Here is a 22,309-nt window from a genome sequence, read left to right on the forward strand (position 1 = left end):
AATAATTATGCACAGTAATAGTCACCTGCACACACAGATATCCCCCTAAAATAGCTAAAACTAAAAACAAACTAAAAACTACTTCCAAAAACATTCATACACTGTATTTACAGGACTTTTTCTCTATAGTGGCTGAAAGCTGAAGTTTATTCTTGCCATTAGTTAGTGGAATTAAAAAACTATGGGCCAGATTTACTGTTTTAAAAAAGTTGCACTATTTTCTAAGCCCAGGTGCAGTCCCAGCACACCAAAATACAAAAACCCCCCAAAAAACCCACGTTAAATAGCAGTAAATTATTCTTTAAATTATTTAGATCTTGAAAGAGAAACTCCCAGAAATACACATAGAACAGGGTAAGTTGCAAAAATCTCGCACAAAAATTTGATTTTCTTCCACAAGTCTCACTTTTATTTCCTCTTGGAAGACTCCTGAACTTTATAGGCCTACTTAACTGCTAGCTTGTAAGCTGTTAGCTAGCAGAGCGACTCCTCTTCTCTACTTGGTTATAAAATACTACCATTTTGTCAATGCTAGTGACACTTTAGACAACTAAAAACACATCTTTTTAGAATTTACATTTTGTTAACTTTTGTCTGTTTTTGTTTTATACGCTTTCATTCCTTGTGAAGCACTTTGTGATCTTTTTTGTAAATACCAGCAACATTTTTTAATACCAAAGACCAGTTTGTGCTGGTGCAAGACATTTGTAAATGTGGCCCTAAGCAATCACAGACAAATGGGATGACTCCATTTTCTGATTATGCTGAGGTAACACACTGGAAACCTCTACTGTTAAAGACAAGGTTTGACTGACCTGGGGCCAGAAGAAAAAAAGCACATCAGGCTAGTTCGCTTGTCATTCCTGTTTGAGTCAGTGATGCTGTTTCTACCAATGACAATTAAAATAAATTGCTTTAAAGGGAACAAAGCCCTTCTGGAAAAAGTCTAGAAGGTGGTAGTCAGTACTTGAGCCATGCTAATTTCTTTATAGTTTGCTTCCAACAACTAAAGTGGTCTTGGACAATAGTTCTCCAGGCTTTCTCAAAGTCTATCAAAGTTTGTCTTTGGACATTTTCAGAGGAATGTTTTTCTTGATTTGCTTTTAAGCTACGTAACACTGACCTATGAATCACTGAAGAAACACTTAACTCAAAGTATGAAACAATGCTGTGTCTACATGTATCAGACAACTTGCCAGAAAGAGCATATCTGGGTGTCCTAAAAGAATTGAGGGTGTGTTAAAGAAGAAAGTTGCTCATACCAAATAGTGACTTTGTAACTCGTTAGACAAAAACTATACTTGCATTCATGACAGCGCATGTTTGAATAAACTGGTGCAGGATCATTCAGTCTCAAAAATTTTATGGTACAAAGTTTGATTATATATAATATATGCTGTGAACTTTTAGCTTCATATATCAGATAGTTTCCATGATATATTCTTTTGGAAAAAATGGTCAGAATCTGTGATGGTAGAATCTTTTTTTTCTGTAATACAACTTGTTATATTTGCTCAATTCATGAACTCCAAGCATGAAAGTTGAATGACACATTTTTTTCTTTCATATTTTAACCAGCTGATGCGTAAACATTTCTATCTATCTGTTTCAAGTTACATTTTCTGACTCATTTTGTTGGTAAGAAAGAAAGAATTTTCAGGCTTTTATGTTTTATATTCACTGCTTATATTCATATTTAAGCAGTGCCTCAGATTTCAATGTGCAAAAAAGAAGAAAAAGTCCTGAAAGTGTGTTACCGGACCATACTTCAAAAATATCTTAAAAAGTATAAAGATTTTCTAACATGAAATTTGTATGCACATTAGAGACAGAAGGTTTGGTTGATTTGAGACAGAATGACCCTGCATCAAAAGAAATGATGGGTGGCTCAAGACTTTTGCACAGTATTGCCGATTTTAGGCATTTTTCTGCATTCATTCCAATTAATTGAAGACTATTTTCTGAGCAACTCTTCTATGCCCTTGGCTGAATTGTAGCCAATTTTGGTAAAATTGGATGAATAAGAAATAGAATGGCTCTCTTAATTTGGCTCTGCACACACACAGTGGGCAGCAGAGAGACCTTCATGGGGAAAAGAGCCAATAACAGCCAATCTTCTCTCCCGGTACCATCCAACATTGCGGTGTTTTGCATAGCAGCAACACATCTGAATCAGCAACACACTAAAGTAGCACTTAAATTACTCATAATCATACTGTAATGGGTGTTTATAATTATATACAGGAGCTGGTTTCACTGTGTTGTCGTTTCACTGTTGATTTTGGTCTCTTTATGTAATTTGTTGTCAGCAATAAAAATATTATATATCACTATCACCTTATTGTTTAAACGCAGGTGAGTTTTAGAGGCCTGCAGAAGGATGTCTTGTGTGATTTTAAATGTTTTTTTTATTTGGTTGAACAAAGTAAACAAAAAGTCCTTCAAAAATAAAATGCAGAAACCACATTTCATGTTCTACTATTACATATACAGTGTATATATATACAGTGCATGTATATATACATATATATATATATACACTGTATATGTATATATATATATATACATATACACTGTATATATATATATATATATATATATATATATGTATATGAAAACAATAAAAAATTTTTACACATGATAAAGTAACACATTTTTAAAATACGAATGGATGGAAAAAGTGGTTTGTGTATGTGTCGCCAAAAACAGAACATTTTTCTAGATTTATAAATCATCCCAACACATTTTGACAAATGTATCTGTATATATTGCGAGATCTACTCACAGGATAAGGTTGGACAACAGTCAACATGATGGATTCTTTGCAGCTCCTGGAACAAGAAGACAGAAAACCGTAAAGTCATCAAAATCATGAAAAAAGAAATAAACAACAACAAAAACCCAATGATTCCACTCAACAATAACGGCAAATAAACAACAGGATCTTGATTAGCCTGGGTGAAATGGAATTGAACGCCTCGGGCAAACACTGCTTACAACAGACACAGTTAAAACCAAAAGCACACAGACACTCATTACTTTCCCCATTTAATTACAAAAAAAGGGGTTGTACTTCCTGTGAAGTGAAACACGATTTGTTTCGTTGCGCACTGTTTTCAATGAAAGAGCAAAAGGATTCTCATTTTTCTTGTTATTTATTCAGAATATGTTGGGGTGACAAGCAGAACTGAGTTAACTAACTACTGAGCAGGCGAGTGGAAAGCATCGCTAACACTTGGAAAGAAACTTCATAATTTTAAAAGCAAATGAATGATTATGACTTTCGTTTCACCAATGTTGTTGTGTTTTTGTAATTAACTTTTTAGTTTTTTCAACCTGCCATTTAAAGGGACCCTAAACACTTTACCTGGAGCTTATTTATCTTTTTGTTTCAATTACTTTTTTTGGGCAATCTAGTGCACAGATTGTTGCTTAATGTGACATTATGTTACGCTACTCTGTGTGACTCTGTCACATGTCTGCAGTATAAATTCTCCCATACTGTACTCACTTTATCCAACAATGTGATCTATCTATCTGTCTATGTACATATTGACATAAGACTGCACATTTGTTGACTGCACATCCATACCTCCATCTATACACTGGATTGAGATTTGGTGACTGTGGAGGCCATTTGAGTTTAATTAACTTGTTATCAGATACCAGTTTGAGATGATCTGACTTTTGTGACATGGTGCGTTATCCAGCTGGAAGCAGATGGGTGGTCATAACACAATGGACATGGTGAGCAACAGGCAATTTGTGGTCCTCAAATGGTACTAAGATACCCAAAGTTTGCCGAGAAAATAATCCCCACACCATTAAACTACCAGCAGCAGCCTGAATATTTAACACAAACCCACATGGATCCATGCTTTCATGTTGTTTATGCTGAATTCTGACACTACAACCTGAATGTCACAGAAATTGAGATTTATTTTCCAGTTTTGGTGATCTTGTACAGATTTCAGTTTCCTATTCTTAGCTGACACTGACTGGGGCCCGATGTGGTCTTCTGCTGCTGTAGCCCATCTACTTCAAGGTTCAACATGTTTTATGTTCAGAGACGCTCTTCTTAGAGCTGGAGTTACCGTTGCCTTCCTGTCAGCTCAAAGCAGCCTGGCCATATCCAGTGAGCTACAGAACTGTGGCTCACTGGATATTTAATCTTTTTTGGAGCTATTTTCTGTACAAAGTGGCTGGTGAGACTATATACACTGTTACCCTGGTTGATGCTCATATAAATTATTCAAAAAACATGAGCAATTTTTCAAACAGCAAGTCCCACATCGCAAAAAGTCATCCCAGTCTACTCTAAACACTGGTTTCAGACAGTATTTTCTACTTGTGTATCTGTGTGATGTCAAATAGAGAAGTCATCCAATGAAAACCGCTCTAACTTTGGGCTCAACAGCCCCACCCACTGGCTGTTCAGACTTGTCATTTAAGAGGGGCGGCCAATCAGAAGAAGCAAGGGAAAGCAGCAGTGGATAAAGTGTGAGGGGGGGGGAAGTGTTCTCTAAATGTTATTTTTCACCATCTGGATTTTGTATCTACCTGACGAGATCGATGACTCGTTCTCTAGGAGCCGAACTGACGGGTTCGTCGTTTATCATGATGATCTCATCACCTGGCAGCAGCTTCCCCTCTGATGGACCACCTACCAACATACAAACACATGCAAACAAGCAACAGCTGATCAAAGCGCTCCATGAAAGCAGCAGGCAGACAGATGTCGTCTAGCCAGCCAAAGATTACCTGCAAATAAAATCAAGAGTAATTACAGCTAAATTGACAAGGCGAATGAGTGTGTGTGTGATTTTTGCAGATGCGAAATATGCAGCTAATTTGCAAATACTTTGTTGTTTGTGCTCGTCTAGACACGTGTAATAGGTGTAAGCATTAATCTACTCTCTGCTAGCACATGCGTTTCCTTCCTTGGCCAACCATTGTAAATAGAATATTCATCAGTTCAATTGTCTGCTTAGGATTCAGCACTGATTGATTATTGAGATGCCTAATCACTGTCTGTGTCCGTGCAGCCAATGGAGCTGACACTTAATAAGGGTTTGTGAACTGTTTGTTTGGCAGCAATGTGGCAAGCTGCCAGTCAAATCAAAGTTTTAGTGGAAAATAGACTTCCAAACATGAATTTGTGTTCATGCTTTTTCTTGCCTGTGGCTGCTTACTTGAGGCAAACACAGCCCAACAGAGCGCACAGTTTCCTTCAGCAGCAGCTATTTGATGTGCTGATCAGAACCAATCAGATGGGGAGAAAGAACTAACAAAATAAGTCAATCTGCACACTCTCAGACGACTACACTGGCTTAGCTGGAGGGCTCATTTTCCTACTTTGTTTCTAAGTTATATTATTGGCCTTTTATCAAATCTTAGCAGAGGCAGATTTGCTTTCAGTAAGTAGTGACTCTGAGGACTACTCTCCTGGCTTTCCATCACTGGACTCCTGACTTTGCACTGTGAATGAAGTTTTTGTTGCTCTAAATGCTTTATTGTGATTTTATTTTTATATTCTTATTTATTATAATATTAAATCAATTATTTAGACCACTTTAAGCTGAGACAAGTGGTAAAATCCAATCAAAACTAACTCAAATATTCCAAAATAAAAAGACATATCGTATTGTCTCTGATTATTTGACAGGCATGCCGAAAAAGTGAGAGAGAGTCAAAACTCCCACACGGAATAAAGCTGTACTTGTATAGTAGAGGTGTATCACTGACTACTGTGTTAGGGGTAGGCAAGTGTACAGTTAGTTTGCAACTAAATAAAATTATAACAGTTGCCCAAATGAATAAATAAAAGTATTCATTTTAAAGATTGTTAGTTTAAGCCAATCTTGACACCCACCTGGTGTAACAGAGCGGACTACCACCGGTTTCTCACTGCCTGCCACAAAGCCGAAGCCCAGGACAGGGTCCCGTCTCATCTCCACCAGACGAGGGGCAGGAGGGATCCCATCTAGGTGGACCTCCTCCAGGGAGTTGCTCTGCGATACTTGGCTAGAAAATACAGAGCGCAAGGAAATTCAAGTAAAATTCCAACACTAATAAACAGTTTTCTGATTGATGTATAGTACTGTGCAAGTGATCTTGAGCTTTCTGAAGGTCTTTCAGAGTTTTTCTTGGGACTTTCCAACTCACTATTCTCATTTCCCAATTCGTTCCCATTTCTTCAGTTTAATCTATAAACATGTCAAAAACAACGCAGTTTGACAGACATAAAATACTATTTTTATATCTACAAAAGTATTTTCAAAGAGCTATTTACTGAAACTTGGTATATGTCTGCATGGTGCAAAAGTTCAAAAGCGCCCTAAAAACCGAAATTTTATCTTAAAGGAAGTTGCTATGGTCTGATTGTTGGAGTTTTCTCTCTCTTACCTTACCATTTAAAGCACCTTGAGGTGACAGTTGTTGTGATTTGGTGCTATATACAGTAAATAAAAGTGAACTGAACTGAATTATAGCAGACATACAGCTGCTGGCTGGTTTTCAGCCTGATTTAAAGGCTGAGAAGCAAAAAATTCAATTCAGTCAATGCTCATGGGTACTGTATTTTAGTACTAAGTGCTATTATGACATAATAAACATTACTTCTAAATTTTCTAACAGTTAGAAGCCATGGTCAGTGCCAGGGGCGTCACCAAGGTGGGGCTGGGAGGCACTGGCCATCCCCCAAAATTTGCCCCCCCCCCCACAAGACTATACCAAAACCAGTAAATGGTTGGTTTTGAAACACATGAAGGTCTCTGTGTGCTGTTTGAAGTTTCAAAAGTCTTATTTCCACTGAAAGCACTACTGATCTAAGTAATTGATAGCATTTGTTTGCCATGTTATTTATAGTTATTTGATCAGGTTGCAGAAAAGCTTGTTTGTTCTTAACATTAACTCCATTCTCAGAGAGTGAATCTTTGGCTTCTTCTGGTCAGCTCTGCTGACAATCATTAAAGCATGGTTGGGATCTTCAATCAATCAATCAATCAATCAATCAATCAATCAATCAATCAATCAATCAATCAATCAATCAATCAATCAATCAATCAATCAAAATAGATTATTATGGGTTTCAAAATCTTATTTGGTTTTCATATGTACTTTTTCAACAGTGTGTGAATGGGTGGATGACTGAGTGTGTAAAGCGCTTTGGGTTCCTTAGGGACTAGTAAAGCGCTATACAAATACAGGCCATTTACCATTTTCTCAGTGATATCAATTTATATTAACAGCAGGAAATCAACTAGGCATATATTTTTTCTTTCTCTCTTTCTTCACATATTTTTCAAGTAGCTATATTTGACAACAGCATAATAAAACTGGAAATTCTGTTTTTGGTGTGCCACCCCAATATTTTTAGTGGCCTCCATCCAGGCACCCTATGGAAAAATTCTAGAGCTGCCCCTGGTCATTGCATGAGATAATAGAATAGAGCATTTATTCAAGAGACTCCAGTCAATTCTATGTTCAGCATTATTAGAAATTCCATGTAGAAAAAAGCGATGGGGAAATTGTTCTGCTACCCACGAAGCTGCCTGCTTTGCAATTATATTGAGTAAATAAAGGAAGGTTACTGTTTGTTGTTTGGGTGTAAAAAGATTGGATGGGATTATGTAAATCTACCCCACAAAAAACACAAGCTTAGAAATATCATTTTGTATAATATAATTTTCAATATCTCAAATTTAATTACACTATTTAAAAAGGCAAAAAAATAAATAAAATAAAGGACGCCTTTCCTTTAACTTTGGCTTTAATTCACTTTCAGTTCAGACAATTTGCTGACCTACTTACGAAGAGTGACATAAAATAAGTTGCCAAATAGTTTCTCTTCTCGATGACATAATGGGCACAATGACTATTACAGGGATCAAATCTGTCCCGCAGGATAAAGAAGGTTTTCTAGGAGAATATGACTAAATGCACATTAGAATTCAATCACTAAATTTCAGTTGTACAGAAGAAATGATTTTAGCTGAGACAGAGATCCTTAAACTTGGAATGAATGATATGAGCTGTGCAGTCAGCTGGTCATAAATCAGTGCTCTGGCTCAGGTTTCAAACATTTTATGCTTAAAAGCCACTTATAGAAGAGAGTACAGGTCTTCTGTTCACTTAATCGCTCAGATTTGCAGTCTGGAGGCAATTTGTCTATTGAAGCTGTATGAAAGTCTGCAGGCTGTTCAGGATAAGAACAGTTGGCAGATCTCTTTCATAGATGACCTAAGCCTTCCTGAATCCTTCTGAGGAGTGGGAAACACCAGTTCCAAACTAACATAAGCAACAGGGACACACGGATACAGCTCAAGAGATAACTGAGGTGGAAAACTGTTTGGAAGTAAGGAAATATAAGTGTTGCAAAGAAGGGATCAAATGTATCTTTCTTTGTTTTATTTTGAAGCAACGATAACTAATGTGGTTAGTAGATGGTTGTGACCACACATACACAGACTAAATGGTAAAATGGTAAATGGCCTGTATTTGTATAGCGCTTTACTAGTCCCTAAGGACCCCAAAGCGCTTTATATATCCAGTCAACCACACACTGGTGATGGCAAGCTACATTGTAGCCACAGCCACCCTGGGGAGCACTGACAGAGGCGAGGCTGCCGGACACTGGCGCCACCAGGCCCTCTGACCACCACCAGTAGGCAACGGGTGAAGTGTCTTGCCCAAGGACACAATGACCGAGACTGTCCAAGCCGGGGCTCAAACCGGTAACCTTCCGATTACAAGGCGAACTCCCAACTCTTGAGCCACGATCGCCCATCATCGACTAGCATTACAAAAACACACTTTTAAGCTATTTATATTTTTTGTAAATGTAAATTTCATCTGTTGCGTGACTTTTATAATTATAGCATCTGTAAGCGATGATAGCATCACAAACTCAAAATGCTTTTGTTTAAAGATAAAAGTCATTAGCTCAGGAAGATAAGTGGTGGACCCAAAAGTTTGAAGTTTTGACTCTGATTTTCATTTCTTCTCATTCTTTTTAATCAGGAAATGTTTTATTTGATTTTATTCCAATCAGTAATGAGATAGCATAAAACAGTTCTTTAACACAGTGCATGTTAGCTTTCTATTGCTAACAATGACATCCAGGAGATATTAAAGGAGAAACTTGAACCGATGTCAGTTCAGCTTTTATTTTGGGATCTTTCAACCGTGCCAAGACATCTAGAAAAGGCAGCGGGCCAATGGGTATTTAACATCAAAATATTTGCTAAGAAGATAATAAAATACTAGCTTTTACTCACCAAAACTAGCATACAAACTTCTTAGACTGTCTGCTCCACATATAAAGCATATTTTTTTATTGGATAATTCTATTAAAAATGCTCTTAAAACATGCCAACAACACAATCTCAATGGAGTGGTCCAGTTCAATGAGTTAATTAGGCAGAAACACCCTGGATTTTAAGCCATAAGAAAATCCCAACAAATAAGCTATACAAAAATGTGGCCATTAGGTTTAGTTTTTCAGTACCCGAAGTGAGTACTTAGTCATACCCTTACTCCTTTCTCACATTTACTGTGAAATAAAAGGATTTAATTCTCTCCAAAAAGCTTGAAAATGGAAACAACCAGAAAAAAAAGAAAAATTATTAAGAAACTTGCCCTGTGTGTTTAGCAGCAGTCAGCAGCCACGTGTCCCCCAGGACCAACACTACTTCTAAGGAGGGCTTTAGTGCATGTTTTGGCGCTTGGAGAGGAATCCAGTGGAAGCATGAGAACATGCAAATAGAAACACCCTGCATCAGCCAGATCTTCTTACTGTGAATCAATAGTTCTCTGCTGTTGGCGGCTATATGCGGTCACCTCTATTAAATATAGGTTAATATTAAATTTTTCACATCGCCATTTTCTTTGTCTTATTGCAAGTCATTGCACTCGGGGTGAAAGCACCACTAAAATGTAAATGTACTGTATTAAATTACTTCTTGCCCGCTGAACCTCAGACGTCTGTCTCAGCTGAGACACTGAGAATGCAGACTGCCTGTTAATTAAGAGCTGATACACACTTTCAGTGGGGTTAACTCATTCTCTCTGTCTCTATCCAAGCTTCCTTTCTCTTTTGCAGCTTAAAAGGCTCCCTTGGCAGCTGCTGCTTCCTGTCTGCACATAAAGTCCAGTACAGGGTGTCTATTGTTGCCTGGCCAGCATCCATCCCATTGTTCAGTGCCTACAATCCATACAGTAGATCATGTGAAATTTCTGCCTCGTGCATACTGACATTTATGTGCAACTATATGAATACTCACAAAAATAATTTCTTTTACTGTCTCAGGTGGTTTGAGACTTTTATTTAGGAACCAGTGAAATATATCTATTTATTATAGTATATCTACAGCTTGGCCTAAATCTGCTCAGAGCATGAAACACGTTCCAAGCATCCACAGTATACCTTCATCTCTGACCAATCAATCTGAATCTCTGCCCCACTTCTTTTATGCCATTTATTCCACATTCTCATTCCCTAGCCCATTATCACATTGATCTCTATTGTACATTCGGCACAGAAATCTCAGAGTAAATCTGTCCGTGACAGAGCATGTTCCAATCTGCAATGCCGGTTCATATTCCCCGTCAGGATCGGTGGGATTTAATCCCGCAGAAGGAAAGACGAGGGCATCACGGGGTCAAGGGAAAGCTGGAAACAAAAGGTCAGATCCTGGTAATGTTTCTGAAATTCCAGGTTCTTTCCTTACTGGCGTGGTAGCCATTACTGAGGTTTCTACCACTAGGCCTCAGCCTAGTGTGACACATGGTAATAGATGCTAGAGAAATAACTGAACGATTGAGCAAAAAAATAATAATAATAATTTAAGAAGTTTATTAAAAAACAAAACACGATTCCTGGAAGCAATGGTTGGCTCTCTTGCTTTCAAGCGCAGATTTAAGTGAGTGCATTTAAACAATAGAGTCATCTTTCATCAGATAATTTCAATAGATACCCAACAACTGGGCAAAAAAATGTAATACAGTCAAGAACAAAGCAGAGCATATTAGAGTTATATAACAGGCTTAACAGACCCAGCTAACCTAGTATTGACTATCAGGTTCCACACAGTTTAAAGGTGTATGCTGCTATAAAGACGTGTAATTATTGATTCAGTTTTTCTGCTCTGTTTAAATGATTAGGATCGAGTCATTGGACATATGACTTATTGATTACTGAAAAAAAGAAACCTCTTGTCCAAAGAAAGCAAATTAATATTGGAAGTTAATAGAAAATGCTATGGTTTGTAAAATACACACTGTCGCAAAACCAGTTCAAAAATATGGCAAGTATATACTGGCTAATAGAGACAAACTCATTTGTTATTTGGATTTTTAACATTATTTATAATTGTTTTGGGGAAACACAAAGGAAAGGACAGCAGGGATGGGTGAGTGATGGGTATATCTGCAACTTGGCAGCTCATCTCAGAGCAAGCCATGGCTCTTCTCTTCTCTTGACAGGCTGCGCTTCATGAAAGCAAAGTTTGTGGCGAGCTTTTGACTTACTTCCAATTTACTTCCAATGCCTCATACTATAAATGAATCAAGGAAAGGGCAAAAGGCCAGTGTGATGGGCAAGATTTGATTAAAAACAATATGAAATGTAATTAAGAAATAGTTTAGCTTGCTATTTATATATTATAGTATTTAATGGTTCTTGGGCAACAACTGTAATAATCTAAGTTTTCAAAATCCTGAAAACTAAAGCCCTCGTAAGACAGGCCTAGAGACCAGTCAGTGATCCCACGGCAACTATCAGTTCAAATCAATTCATTTTTATTTATATAGTGTCAAATCACAGCAGTCAACAGCAGTGATCTCGAGGCACTTTATGCTGGAAAGTAAAGACCCAAAAATAATACAGAGAAAACCCCAAAAATCAAACAACCCCCCTTTGATCAATAACTTGGTGACAGTGGGAAGGAAGAACTCCCTTTTAACAGGAAGGAACCTCTGATAGATCCAGACTCAGGTCTGCTGTCTGGGGTGATGGGAAGATGACAGTATATAAGACACACTGTAGAAGAGAGCCAAAGATTCATAATAACCAATGATTAAATTGATTGTTAAACTAGAACTACAGGTTGCTAGGGAAAAATGTATTGCCACGGTTGCCTGTGAAGTCGCCAAGTTATCTGCAAACACTTGCCAACTGCTAGCTTACCGGTGGTAAATTTGTGAAGGGTATGATGCAAACGACAAACAGAGACTGTTCACCTTCAAAGTAAAAGCTGGGCCTTTTGAAATGTGTTGGCAGCAGTAATAAGGCACAGTTTTACTATGAAGAAAGACTTGTGTTTTCTGTTTCTGCTTTGCTTCACACTTTTTATCATTCACTGAATAGTTGACAAGTATTTGCAGATAACATCTTCTACACAAGCACCGTTTTACCACCAATTTCAGCCAGCGACAGGCACCAACCTCCAGTAACCAGTCCCTAGCCAGTTGGGAAAATATACATTCTTCCCTAGTGAATGGAGGTTAAAAGATGGTTACAGAGACCGGTCTCTAGGTCTGTGAGACCGAAGGGACTCGTCTCATGTTAATAGAGAAATCAGAAATCTTAACAGAATCCCACAGACTCTACACGCAGCTGAGCATGTGCATAGTGTTCTTTATGCCAGCACCTCGCTGCCAGTGAGTTGAGCATGTCCTTATGGCAGGAGGTGTTTTCCTGCATGACAAATTTGCAGAGACAACAGCCTGCATATGCACTGATGGAATGCAAACTACCTCAAACAATGGTTACTTTTGTAGGCCGCTGAAACAATGCCCACCCCATTGCTTTGGGACTGTTACACTGCTTCATGCATACTGCATTTCCACGGTTGTTTATATTCCTTTTTGACAGCTATTTAAATATATAACTGTTCATATATATATTAGTGCTGCCAGTGTTAATCTTGTTAAAATGACGTTAAAGCCATAACCGCATTAACGTGGCAAATTTCCATTAACGGGTTAATGCTAATGGTTTATATATACAGGATGGGCCATTTATATGGATACACCGTAATAACATGGGAATGGTTGGTGATATTAAAGTCCTGTTTGTGGCACATTAGTATATGTGAGGGGGCAAACTCCTCAAGATGGGTGGTGACCATGGTGGCCATTTAGAAGTCGGCCATCTTGGATACAACTTTTGTTTTTTCAATAGGAAGAGGGCCATGTGACACATCAAACTTATTGGTAATGTCACAAGAAAAACAATGGTGTGCTTGGTTTCAACGTAACTTTATTCTTTCATGAGTTATTTACAAGTTTCTCTTTGTTCACAGCCATTGACATGTCGAAGAGGTTAACACGTGAGGAGCTGGATCGAAATTGTGTTGATATCTGGTGAACGCAGTAACCGGGTCATTGCAGCAGATTTCAAATGCTTGCAGTTGTCACAAACTTTATGTGAAAAGATTTCTAACAGAACAATGGAGAGGTCTCGTAGGTCCAGTTCCCTATTTTCTGAAGGTAGGTAGCCACAAATCGACATCCTAGACCCCACATTGGATGGATCCCTCCAAGGACTGTAGGAACAAACAAAACGGTGATGGTTTGGTGTGGTATATGGGGATACAACGATAAGTGGAAGGCCAGTTTCTTCCATGCAGAGGTGGAGAAGCCTCAAGAGCCTACTGGATATTTGAAATTGAGGCTCATGATGATGTGTAATTCCTCTCTTATATTGCAACTGAAGCTCGGCACGTTCTCCCTCTGATTTAGTTCCATCGCTACTAGATTGGGACGGCAGCCCAACATTATAGGGTGCCAGAGTCCGAGCAAATATCCATAAGAATGCAACACCAGTTTCCTGAAAGGTGGGATTGGTCAGTAAACAGAATGGAGCCAAGTTGAAATGGCACGGCCCAAAGGAAATCTCCGACTCTCGAACAAGCGACACCTTAAGACTTTTATCTTTGGGGTCTGAAAGAAATTGTCTATGAATGAGACACAGTATAGCAATGTCTATGGTGTGAAGATACGAGATGTGCAGCACCTGAAACTACGGATACTGGATGCCTGTGCTGGCATTTCTCCTGTGGTGTTGCTATCAGTGTGTGAAGAGTGGGAGAAGAGGGTTGCATTGACAATCCAACACAATGGGCAGCACATTGAACACATTTTATAAGTGGTCAGAAACTTGTAAATAACTCATGAAAGAATAAAGTTACGTTGAAACCAAGCACACCATTGTTTTTCTTGTGACATTACCAATAAGTTTGATGTGTCACATGGCCCTCTTCCTATTGAAAAAACAAAAGTTGTATCCAAGATGGCCGACTTCTAAATGGCCACCATGGTCACCACCCATCTTGAGGAGTTTGCCCCCTCACATATACTAATGTGCCACAAACAGGACTTTAATATCACCAACCATTCCCATGTTATTACGGTGTATCCATATAAATGGCCCACCCTGTACTATAAATTCCACATACTAGTCTTTTTTTCTCACAATTGGGATGTTTTTTTTATATTAATGATTCTGTTCACAACTCTTGGTAAACTACTCTAAAACTGTTACATCGTGATGTTGTATATCAGCATTACCAAAGTAGCCTACTATCCATTTCCACTTATTCAATTAAACCTATCTCAATTGCCATAGGGCGAGAGGCGGGGTACACCCAGGACAGGTCAGATTCACATTCACACCTATGGCCAACATAGGATCATCTGTTAACCTAATCACATTAACCACAGTGTAAGTCATCAAAGCAACTAGCCATATAAAGATAATTGCACTGCAAAAACCTTAAACATTTAGACTTCACTGAACATGACTGTTTTCACACTTATGGTTCATATACTGTAGTTTTTCGATGATGCATCCACATGTGATGCACTCATGCAATAATTTATGCACAATTATTGCATGAGTGCATAACTGTGCATAAACAGAATGACAGCACACATTTAAACACATGCATGCCAGTGCTTATCATCATACATACTTGGTGAGGAATTCCCGTCCCTCCCTGGCGCTGTTCATGCTGTCCCAACTGTATGGGGGCCCCTGCAGTCCTCCCCAGGAGCCTGGGCCAGGAGGCGGCCAGCCTGATGTTTTGTTCTTATGGCTAAAGAAATGGAGCAAAGGAAAAGCAAGCACATTTTAAGAGAGAATTAAAGCAAATAATGTATTCCAGACTAAAAATAACTGTTCGATTAATTATCGATTGGCCTTTTGTTTTGGGTAATAAAGACAAACAGCGACCGTCATCTTTAATCAAGACAGTGAAAACCTGGTAAGATGGATAGCATTACTGGATTTCAAGACTACAGTGTAACAGTTTTACCCATATTTTACTCCATTTGGAAAATGCGATTATCATACAGCATTTAAATAAAACTAGTATATTCAAAATAAACTCCCAGAGACACTTTGTGCACCTCTAGTTTGATTTTTGCTCATTCCAATTAGTAAGACTTCTTGTCTCCCGGTGTGAGATCGCACTGCTTAGTGCAATCAACCGCAGTCAAATAACAGCTCATCGACTCCGCAGATAGGCAATTGATGGCTGCACGCACGAGCGGCTCCGCGGTGGTCGCTCAGCAGAACGGTATGCACACGGTGAGGGAACACACCGATGTGACAGCTGATTCTCTTATTGCAGATTAAGCTAACAATGCCATTATGGGTTTCAGGAGGGTGGAAGTCCACGGAGTCAAAGGGGAAGAGATGGGAGAAGAGCCACTGTGGCACCTCAGTGGGAATTATACCAGAAAAGAAAATGATGAGAACTGGATGTATCATCCTAGTGACTCATAAAAATTTACAGTAAGTCTCACATGCTACAGTGACTAATCGCACACAGATCATTAAGCACCCATCCCCTAACTCTCCACGGAAATAATGTGCAGCATCTGCATGTGCTCATCTTTACTGTTTGATTTGATTTGTTTTGTTTAGACTACTCCCTCTGCCGCAAACCAGGAGAAGTTTATGCCTGCCGGAGCAAGTCGATGCATAGCTACGGTAAGAATTAGTCTTAGCGGCATTTCAGTGGCAAAATGCAGACTTGTATTTGATCGAACAGCTGATTCTCCAGTGCTTTCTGCACATTTAATGTTCCCGCTCTTGCTTTTCTCAAAAGTGACTGAGGCAAGCTGTTCAGTCACCATCTGACACACATTTTTAAAGCAGGTGAAATTGCATACTAGATGAGGACATCATCGCCGTACGAATCCAGCCAATCCATTCCCATATTGTGCTCTTGATGGGTTGAATACATCAGTCAGTCATATCATAGCGTGCTGTATATGAAACAGAAAACTGTCCTTTGACTCAAAGTGTATGCTGGCCTTAAATAAAGTCTAAAAGGGATGTTTCAGCTGTCTCCAGACAAATATTTTGCATTTTGCAGAGCTTAAAAAGATGAACAGCTGATTTTGGAGTTATCCTTAGAAGCAACAGATCCATTTCAACACTTTCCGGCTTTTGAGTTCCACTCCTCTCTATTCGGTTTCCTTCCACGGATTACGCTTAGATGCTTCTGTTTCTGCTGATCTTCAGTCATCTGGAAGAAAAACATATCCACTCTCCACTTTAGAATCCCAATCAGAAGCTCTTGCACCCAGAAGACACACTGGCTGTGGCGTTAACGGCTGTGCAGATCTCCAGTGTGCAGCCAGACATTCATCTATTTGTCTTTGTGCTGCTGCTGGTGCTGCTGCTGCTGAGACCAGCTTTGGTCCAACCTGAACTAAACTGCTGTGGCCTCGTCTCCTTTATCCCATAATCCCTCTCATCATAGAGAAAACAAATCCACGCTGTGTGTGTCTGCGAGTGTGAGCACGAGTGTTTCTGTGTGTGAGCGTGTTCAGCTGTGTATAACTATGTGAGGATGTGTGTGTGTGTGTGTGTGGAGGGGGGAAGTAAGAGGATTTTGGGAGACCAGCACCGCGTGTATGGAAACGCCGCTCCAGCTGAGAGCTGGAGTCACACGGCAGGAAGCAGGAAGAGGAAACTGAAAGTTCACCTGGACGCCATCGCTGCTTTACTTGCCACTTATGTTCTTTTTGCAGAAAAGGGGAAAAAAACAAGAACTTTCCCTAAGTAGACAGGAATGTCGTACAATAAAACTAAAAAGATGAGCGAGTTATAAAATAAATGCTAGTGTTAGCATAAGAAGTTAAATGTGCTTAGAATGACAATGCTAGCATGCAACCCCTCAAAAGATAATGATTTAGCAATTGTAATTTGATTACTTAGTGTCAAACCTCTGGTAATACACAGTGGCCAAAGTACAGCCAAGACTTAAGGGGGTGCATGAGGAGTTTTAATGGCTCAAAAGCAGCATTAGCTTTACTAAAAGTGATATGTGTAAAAAAACAAACAAAAAACCCCCACTAGTATCATTTCTGTATTATCTGTCCTGTTGTATTAAACATGTCAAACATACATACTGTGAATGAGTACTTGCCCCATTTCTTATTCCTTGTAGTTTTGATATGTCATATCAAACGTATTTTTAATATTTGTCAAAGATAACCTGAGTAGATACAAAATGCAGTTTCTTACTGCTGATTTCATTCATTTAATCCAAGCCTATCCAGGCCTGTGTGAAAAAGTAATTGCTCTCTAAACGTAATAACTGGTTCTGCCGCGCTTTGGCAGGAGGAACTGCAATCAGTTGTTTGCTCTAACTGGCAATGAGTCTTTTACATCACCGTGGAGGAATTTTGGCTCCCTTTTCTTTAAAGTATTGTTTTAATTCAACCACACTGGAGCTTATTCTTTTTTAAAAATCATGAACAGCCTGTTTGAAGTCATGCTAAAGCGTCTCATTCAGATTTAAGTCTGTAATTTGATAGTCCACTCCAAAACCTTTATTTTATTGTTTGTTTACTTTTCATAAACCTTTCCAGACTGATCGATGTCAGTGACTTTGTTTCTCAGCTGTTTCTTTAGATAGTCGCTTGATGTGTTGCTTTTTGAGATCCTTTAGCTTATTTCTCTTTCATTCAACAGGGCCTAAGTGTAGCTGGTGAAACTGAACTTTGCTTCCCCAAAAAATTTGATTAATCACTGTAACGTCGGACCCAAGAAACATAAGCCGGGCGAATATGGCGACAGTAGAACTTTTATTCAATACTGTGGTTTTGCATCGGGACACAGACACTCCCGCTCTCTCCCACTGCTGTCACGTCCGCTCTTCTCTCCGACTGTCACTGCCAACATATAGAGAGAGACAATCAGTGACAGGTCCCCAGCACACCTGTTCACCCCGCCCCTGCGCCGCCCTGGGAGCTCACTGCATCACCCCTCCTCTGCAGCTGGCCAGAGACCACACCCACGCCACAATCACAAAGGGGACAATTGCTTTTTTATACAGGGTTAGGTGGGTTTGGATAGCTTTTGTCCCTTCTACTCCTCCTAATATTGAAATTTTGTCAACACTAGTGACACCTTTTCAGTAACTGTTACAGTAACTTACATTTTACACTGTTACTTTACAACTAACTTTGTACGTATGGACAACATGGACAGTTATAAATGACCCTTGGGTATTTGGGTATTTTTTAACACATATTCTTAATGCCACGAAAGGGAAACTCTAACCCAAATGAACCGTTTTATAGCTAACCAAGCAGTTCATAGCACCTACAATTAACCTGGGGGTAAAAATGAAAATAAAACAATCCCTAAGGAGGTGTCCAAGTGGGATTATACGTACTGTCAACTGCTGCTAAATGAGTCTTTCAGATCCTTCAAAGATGAAAAATGTCAACTTGCTGGGAAAGGTAAAGCCAGAGTTACTGAAATTAAGGACCATATATCTGTATAATATAAAAAACTTCATAGTTACTGTATATCAGACAGTTTTGTAGACATTTAGGTTTATAACCAAACTCTAACATGGAAAATAAAGCCAGCAATCTTATTCAGTCCAGCCTGGGTAACACCTGGACCATTACTGCTCTGCAGTGTTGGTCAAGTTACTTGAAAAAAGTAATCAGTAACTAATTACTGATTACTTCCCCAAAAAATTAATCCCATTACTTTACTGATTACTTATTTTCAAAAGTAATTAATTACTTAGTTACTTAGTTACTTTTTAAAAACACGATTTACAACCTGAAGAGGTGATAAAGCGATAGATCTTTCAGCCCAATTCTACTTTTTCTACATAATCCATCATACAAAATGTAATCAAATGGAAAAGTATCTTTTTTAACTTGTTTTATCAGTTTTAATCTTTTAACTTTATGCAATCAAGCAAAAATTTAATTATATGCACCATTCTCTGACTTGAATAAATTAGTTTAACATTTAAACCTATTTTCTACACATTCCAGCACATAAAATAAAATATTTTTTGTGTTTACACTCACTCTTTCAAATAGATGCAAGTAAAACACAGCAGAAAATAAATAAAGTCAAAGACTCAGCGGTCCTGTTGCTCTATTTTCACCTGTAAAGCAGGACTGCGGTAGGCGGAGGTTTACCCTGGTGCAGGTGTGCCGCGGTCAGTTGAAGAATCCGCGAGTTTCTCTGTGAAGTTTCCCATTACGTCGTTGCGCACTCGGTGCTTGCTTGGAAGTTTAGGGGGTTTTTTCGCTGTAAAAAGAAGTTTTCTTCCCACGCACGATGGACGCTAATGTTTTTGTCACTTTTTATGGAATCAAACTCAAAGTAAGGTCAGTACTTCCACGCTTTAAACGCTGCACGCTCATACTCTCTCCCACAATCGATATGTGATCCATTGTTGATCTGCACACAGCTGTTGTCACTAACGGCGCACTCGCTTACGTCACTGTCGTGAGACATTCTCGCAAAAAATCACGGTTTTAGTAACGCAGTAACGCAGCGTTCCTACGGGAAAGTAACGGTAATCTAATTACCGTTTTTGCAATAGTAATCCCTTACTTTACTCGTTACTCGAAAAAGTAATCAGATTACAGTAACGCGTTACAAGTAACGCATTACTGCCCATCTCTGCTGCTCTGTATCAAAATCTGTCAAAATAATTTTTCAAAATGGAAAATTATAACCCTTTAATTCTATGTTCAATCACTAAATTACCATTCGTAACTTTGTTCGGCATCACAAGTGTTACAGCAGCATGTTTAAGATAACATTTTTATTATTAACCGCACTGAAATGTTTTCTATCCCTACATATGATTCAGGCTTCTTTATTGCTTCTCTCAATAATTCCTAATATTTCCAAAATGAAAGGTATTTCTTACTAAATAACGTCTGTGGAGAAACGTACAAACTTACATAAAAATGAACCCTGAAACCACACCGTACCTCTGTCTAATTGAAGTGGTAAAGCTTAGTTTGTGTACACAAGCCCCCACTCATCCCTGTTTCCTCCTTTGAAGAGTTTTACTTCAACCTGCGGTCAATCCAATATGCATTCAAAAGAGACAGCAGGGTCCTTTGTTCATAGGTTTGCCTTTGCTGAAAAGGACAGTGTATTGACTTCAAAAAGGTGTCTTTTCTTTTAAATTGATCAACTCGTGTTTCTCTCCAAAACTTTATCCAAGGGATTGATTTCTCTCAGTCATTCACACCACTCCTCAAAGTCGTTTTACAAACTCCATCAAAGTCTTTCTCAGTCTTTCAAAAATGTGTACAGGCAAAAACTGTATTTAGCGAAAGAGTGTTAGCCACAACTGAGTGAAAAGATAACTTTCAGACTTTATCACGATAAGACCATTAAGCATGGATTAAAACGGTATTAAACTGTAACAATATTTTATTGATTAAATCATTTTAGTTTGAGTAAAATGTTTATAAATGGACCACCTTTATGCTAGGCTAGAGCTAAATGCTACAATTAGCTTGTTTTCTAGATATTCCATTTGAGAATCTCTTCAGAAATGTATCACTTTCTAAATTTTGCATTTACATCAAAATGGAAACAAATATTAGCTGTCTGAATGCATTTAGCTTTTCTGATAACCATGAGCTTTTTTTTTTGTTTGTTTTAAGTTTTGACTTTTTCAACACCCAATGAAAAATGTTACCTACAAAGGTTTTTGAAATCCATCATGTGGGAGATTATGAATATCATATTTGGTGACAAATTGAACCAATTTATCTTAAATAAATATTTTACCAAGAAGGTTAACCCACTTTTGATGCTAAAAATAACAACTTTTTTTGTTTTTTTTTTACATATTAAGCTCCTGAATTTTATAACATCAGTAAAGTTTAAGGCAAATTATAAAGTTAGTTGCCTGTTAAAAAAAATCACACTAGAAAGACAAAACCTACAGATTTTAACAGAGGAAAACAATATTTTTCATCTGCTGCCTAACATTTAGATGACTTTGAGTTTTAACTTACATCAGTTTTATCTCAAGGTAATCTGTTAAAAACTAACATGAACAACCCATGATAACACATGTAGTATTGCTAGCTAGATAACATGAATGCCATATTTAGCAGGAGTTCTACTGTATGGAATTACAGCTACCTTTTACTCTACTGATAACATATTTTACTATTAGAAAAAAAAGAATACATTTACATTTAAAATAACACTGAAAATGAAAAAAAAAACAGTGTGTTTTTTATGTATTAAAAACGATCAGTACATATTATATATTAATTATAGCTGTCGAAATTAACGCGTTAATTGCGATAATTAAATTTTGGAATTAATTACGTTAGAATATTTAACTATTTAGCGCAACACGCAGATAAGTCGCTCCCATAATTCCACTTGATTTGTTTACCGCGCCACTGAAAATGGAGAAGCAGGAACAGGATGGCCTTCTGGATGGGGAATTTAAATACAAGAAGAACATAGATGGGACAATAAACAAACGCGTTGTAATTTGCACTCACTGTAGTAAAGAGTTTCAATTTCACCGTTCAAATTCGACCTTAAAATACCACCTTAATGCCAAACACGCGTTTGTCGGGGCAGCAGCTTCACCCGGCCTGCGTCAGACCACTCTTAGTGAACGCAGGCCACTCGGTAAGTCTTCTTTGGACAAACTGACCGACAATATAGCCAAATGGATAGCAAAGGACTGTAGACCGCTAAGCATTGTGGAGGACAAGGGCTTTGCGGATGTTTTAAAGGTTGCATCTCAGGACGCGTCCTACAAGCCCCCAGCGAGAAGCACAATAACAATTCGAATCCACGAACTGTATGAAACGGAGAAAAAGAAAAAAGAAGAGGCTTTAGTTCACACAGAATGCGTGGCTCTGACAGGAGACCACTGGACATCATTGAGTAATGACAATTACCTGGGAGTTACTGCGCATTTAATCACTGAAGCCTGGGGTCTGACATCCTTTGCGCTGACTATAATGAAAACGGAAG

General features: G+C 38.4%; 1 protein-coding gene across 3 annotated transcripts in view; it reads right to left on the minus strand.

The window, feature by feature from the left end:
• The window catches only part of LOC102313329 (FERM and PDZ domain-containing protein 4), a 110,227-nt gene that overhangs the window by 24,362 nt on the left and 63,556 nt on the right, over positions 1 to 22,309 (minus strand). For all 3 annotated transcript variants that reach the window (XM_042219957.1, XM_005919969.3, XM_005919970.3), the window contains exons 2-5: positions 14,976 to 15,098; positions 5,873 to 6,024; positions 4,561 to 4,663; positions 2,786 to 2,831 (exon numbers count right to left, since the gene is read on the minus strand). In XM_042219957.1, coding sequence (XP_042075891.1) covers positions 2,786 to 2,831; positions 4,561 to 4,663; positions 5,873 to 6,024; positions 14,976 to 15,098 — 424 coding nt within the window. The remainder of the gene's footprint in view (positions 1 to 2,785; positions 2,832 to 4,560; positions 4,664 to 5,872; positions 6,025 to 14,975; positions 15,099 to 22,309) is intronic.

This window comes from Haplochromis burtoni, unplaced genomic scaffold, assembly GCF_018398535.1.
Source record: "Haplochromis burtoni strain Fernald_Lab_line unplaced genomic scaffold, NCSU_Asbu1 Contig_40, whole genome shotgun sequence".
Classification (NCBI taxonomy): Eukaryota; Metazoa; Chordata; class Actinopteri; order Cichliformes; family Cichlidae; genus Haplochromis; species Haplochromis burtoni.